This window comes from Sparus aurata, chromosome 10 (assembly GCF_900880675.1).
Source record: "Sparus aurata chromosome 10, fSpaAur1.1, whole genome shotgun sequence".
Classification (NCBI taxonomy): Eukaryota; Metazoa; Chordata; class Actinopteri; order Spariformes; family Sparidae; genus Sparus; species Sparus aurata.
Window position 1 is genome coordinate 14431911 of NC_044196.1, and position 4645 is coordinate 14436555.

Below are 4645 nucleotides of genomic sequence, written 5' to 3' on the forward strand. Positions count from 1 at the left end.
CTTTCTCTGTGGAAAACTAAATCAAAATATTTATTTTAGGTTTTATTCTGTTTTTTCCTCGGTCACGCTGTCACAGTGTTTCATAACAAATACTTGATGAAAGTTCTGTAAATCAGTGCACAGGTTGACACAGCCTCCCATTTTCCTGAGAAATTTCTTAATCATCTTTAGAGCCAGGATGTGGGTTTTCCCACCACAAAAGATACTCTGTGATTAGTTAAGGGAGACATGTGACAACAACCTCCCATCGATTGAACAATATATAGGCAGCGGCAGCGATCCTGTTGATCACAACTTTGGAGACAGAGCAAAGACGGGTGAAGAACATGTCTACCTGCAAACCCAACATGAGTGACCTGGGGCAATCCCTGTATGCCATGGCAGAACAACTGATAGCTTTGGAAAACAGGCTGAAGGAACTGGAGAAAGGTAAAATCAGACTTTCTTCTTCAAAATTTGAATTAATAATTTATTAAAGAGCAACTTTTAGTTTCCTGTGCCTGTGCAGGAAGATGTTGTGGATTTAAAAAGGAAAAAAAAAGTGACATTAAGGAATTCATTAATGGTAATCAATATCAATTATTATTAATTACTATCCCTGTTTTTTTACAATTTAGACTTTAAATTTAGAATTCTGAGATCAAAGTCAGAATTAAAGTAAGACTTGTGAAAAAAAAGTAGTGTCTTAATCCTCTTTCATATGTTTGTAATGTGTGTAATGTGATGAAAAACATAATGTTCAACAAGAGAAATGCTTCAATAAAACAGCAGGATGAAACTATCTTGTTTCACACAGGTAAAACTGAGGTGGCATTCGGCACAATGTTAGAGAGAGGTGGGGTTCATGGACCATTCAAGACAGACGTAACTCTGGCTTACAACAAAGTGTTCACAAACATCGGTGGTGCCTACGACAGCTCTACAGGTAAGGACATCACATGCAGCCTAAATCACCTGTAACTGTTATATGGTTGATACATGTTACTGGCCTGTTGAATATTCTGTAGCTGTGTATCATCATTAAAGCGAAACTCTCGCCAAAAAGCAACCGAGGCTTTATTTGGGATTGAATAAGAGTCAAACCTTTGTGTGAAAGCATAATTACCACGAAAGAGGCACTTTTAAGATTTACCGTAGTTTCTGTTTTGGGCACGTTAATTTTGAACAGGAGTGCATGGGGCAAGACATGCTAGCATCAAAATCGCTATTTTTAGAACACTAAGAAGGCTCGACAACATGACACTTTGCTCGTAGCATCACTAGGGTCTCTACTCATGAACAAAAGCATTGAGAACATTGTTTGTGTACACAGAGTTTATGAAAGAGAAGGTTTTTGAACTACTCAGGTTAGCTGCTGCACCTCCTGCACGTTGCCGTCATGGCAGGCAAAAAGTGTCGATCCCCGAGTGCGACCTGACAGGCACGCTTGAGGAGCGGTTCACCATTACTCTCCTGCCTGTCAGGTTTGACCCATATTCAATCCCAAATAAAGCCTTGGTTGCTTTTTGGCAAGAGTTTCGCTTTAATATATCTAATCTGATTACTATCTGTACCTGTTCAAAGTGCGACAGATTATCAAGGTTTAAATTTACTGATGACTCGACCAAAAAAACTACAGTAACCAGTAACATTATACCGTATATTAACGATGAAGTGTCTCAGTGCAACGTAGCTGTAAAAACTTGACATGTAGTTTAATTAATCTGGGCATTCATACAAATGTAAAGACGTGGGTGGGACTTTTCCCATTCTAGTATGATGGCTGCAACGCCAATGATAGATTACTCAGTTTACACATGTTAAGTTTTTTATTATCTTCAAACATGTTTTCTGAAGCTGGATGAAATGGTAAAATGTCGACTTACTGATAACATTTCTGATGTTTCTATAGCCAGATTAAGAATCAAACCCCTTGTTAAATTGCATCAGAATACAGGAAATGACAGCGACTCTACTAAAAACTTTCCGGGAGGAGAAACTCCAAACCGGCGTTAAAATTGTCCCACATACATTTTTCTTTTTTTTTCAGATTCTTTATTCAGTTTCAGCAGACAGTACAAAAAAGTGCAACAGCTTCACATTATGCCCGAGTGTCTGCATTGGAGTGAAAGAAAACCCCAACATGAATCCCACTTTCCATCCTGACAACCCATGTCAGATGTGGTCACAATAAACAACTAAATAGTTACATAGTAACATATGCAACATAAGTAAATGCTTAAGGTACTGTAAGACAAACTAGAGCCAAATATTATGATAAGGAAGAGAATAAATAAATAAATAATTGAAATAAGAATAAAAATAAATTGAGGGCGGGGTTCCTCATCCTCGGTATCATCAGGAATAACAGTAAGACTATTGCTTATATTAGCCAGCAGTGGGTCCCAAGGTCTATGAAATGCTGTCAAAGATCCCTTCTGTGAAAACCTTAACTTCTCTAACTGTAGACATTGTAAAATTTCACGTATCCAGCTGTTGTGAGTGGGAGGAGAAACATGTTTCCATTTGAGGAGAATGCTATGCCTGGCAAGCTGGGTGGTAAAGGCCATGACAAGCTATGTAGCAAGTTTTTAATTGGAGGGAGACCAAAAAGAGCAGTCAGGGGGTTTGGTTCTAAATTTGTCTTCAGAGCCTGTTTGAGAGTTTGGAATATATCGGACCAAAAGTTGGTCAGCCTCGGAGCATGTGTGCATGGTCGACTGGGAACTTCTTACAGCAGTTACAACCGTCACTGTGACTGGGATATATCTTTGCCAATTTTGCATTGGTGAAATGGGCTCTATGAAGCACCTTCCACTGGAATAGACTGTGCCTGGCACATATAGACCAAGAGTGGACCAGCTTTAAAATGTCCCTCTAGTGAACCTTGGTAATGTCTACCCCCAAATCTTTTTCCTATGCATTGTTAGGTGCTACAGTGGGGGCTGGACTCAGAAGTACAATCTTATCCACCAACATTTTTAATACTTTCTACACCCATGCATGAAGTATATGCATGTATTTCCTTTACTGAATGTTACTGCAAAAAGTATTCATCTTTGGCTACACACTTCTATCATGTTGTAATCATTAATTCTCTGTTGTTTTCACAGGTGTCTTCACTGCACCTTTTGCAGGTGTTTATTATTTCACCTTCTTCTATCAGGCTGCAAAAAAAGACACAAAGCTGGAGCTCTTCAAGAACAGTCAGGTTGTAGTCCGGACATCAGAGGAAAAAGCTTCCTATGACACAAATGATAGTGGGGGAAATGCAGTTGTCTTGCAGCTAAAGGAAAGAGACGAGGTTTATCTGCGCATGGCTGCAAATTGTGAGATTTGGGCAGGTGACCACCACACCTCATTCAGTGGTTTCCTGGTCTCTAAGTATAACTGAGAATCGATGAATTCAGAAAGATGTTTCCAACAACCTGAGATCAATGATGCAGTGACTCTGTTACCATTCAAATGTACATTTAGATTAAAACAGGTGGCTGTTGCTGTCATATTACTGTGATCAACCAGAATATATCATTACTCCACTGAGTCTGATCTGTTCCTTTTACTGTTTCATGTCATTAAAGTGACAATAAATATCACAATCTGATGGTCCACAGAGGATCAACACTTTCATTTTTGACACTAGCAGATAAAACTCAAATATTAAATATTAAATCATTGATCTCAGGTGTGAGGGAACTTCCTGAGTTTTTCCAAAATTATTCTGCTTTTGCTTGCTGTCTTATATATCCACCGTGATATTACAGTGTTTAAGTTGTTGGGAAACTAAATACAAGTAAACTCATTATAAAGGAGTTCAGCCTGGAGGAGGTTCAGACCTCTTCCTGTGTGTCTGTACAACAAGAGGATATATGTATGGAGGAGTTTAAGGAGCAGGTGCAGGTGGAGGATGTTTGACATGTTGTGATGTACAAAGGAAGAAGAACAATGTGTCTTCATCCTGGAAAATGTCACGACCAGGTAAAGAAAGGTTGAATAACAGCTTGAGTGAAATCATGTACATCCTGTTGTCTACAGTTAATGTGTGTTATCTCAAAGTGCTGTAAGAACTGAGGAGAGACTGCCTCTCCTCAGTCATGTCTGTGTACTGCTGCTGATGGCTCCTAATGCAACAATAAAAATCTACTGAGCATCTGAAAACTGCTGTGTCATCTGGTTTGTGAACACAAACTCATCTGCATTGGACAGTTTTCATGACATGTACAGACTGTACAACAATCAAAGAAAGCATTATATAATTTTCCTATCTTCCAATAAGGTAGGTCTGCATCAGTCTAAAAAACATACCTTGGAAAACTTTTTTTAACCACTTCTCATCTATACAGCGTCATGTCCTGTATTGATGTGTCATAGCCTTTGTTACTTTGTTACTATATATGCCAGTTTGTGTGGAGTGTATTTTGGGACTTGTCCAGGTAATCAAGGGCAGTGGTTCTCAGTTGACTGGTTAAGTAAGTAAAAAAGTACAACCCTTTTCATGGAATATCATAATGATAGATGATTGAAAAAAGCCAGTTATAGCAAATAATGCAAGTCATTACCAAAAGAAATGTTTCTATTAATTTGAAACAATGACCATCAGATCAAACTATGAAATCTGTTAGCAGTAGGTCAGGCAAAGAAAAATAGAAATATACACACACATATA

At 38.5% G+C, this 4645-nt stretch overlaps 1 protein-coding gene across 1 annotated transcript; it reads left to right on the top strand.

Annotated features, from left to right (window-relative positions):
• Window positions 1–287: 287 nt before the first annotated feature.
• On the top strand, window positions 288–4137 carry LOC115589658 (complement C1q and tumor necrosis factor-related protein 9A-like). The gene is made up of 3 exons (XM_030430714.1): window positions 288–429; window positions 797–925; window positions 3093–4137. Exons 1-3 carry the CDS (start codon window positions 327–329, stop codon window positions 3371–3373), a joined length of 513 nt encoding a protein of 170 aa, XP_030286574.1. The 5' UTR covers window positions 288–326; the 3' UTR covers window positions 3374–4137.
• Window positions 4138–4645: the final 508 nt, after the last annotated feature.

Excerpts from the sequence above, each read along its gene's own strand:
- LOC115589658 (XM_030430714.1), top strand. The coding sequence starts at position 327 with ATGTCTACCTGCAAACCCAACATGAGTGACCTGGGGCAATCCCTGTAT. Across the intron at positions 430-796 it reads GCTGAAGGAACTGGAGAAAG|GTAAAACTGAGGTGGCATTC; the intron begins GTAAAATCAGAC and ends TGTTTCACACAG. Across the intron at positions 926-3,092 it reads TGCCTACGACAGCTCTACAG|GTGTCTTCACTGCACCTTTT; the intron begins GTAAGGACATCA and ends TTGTTTTCACAG.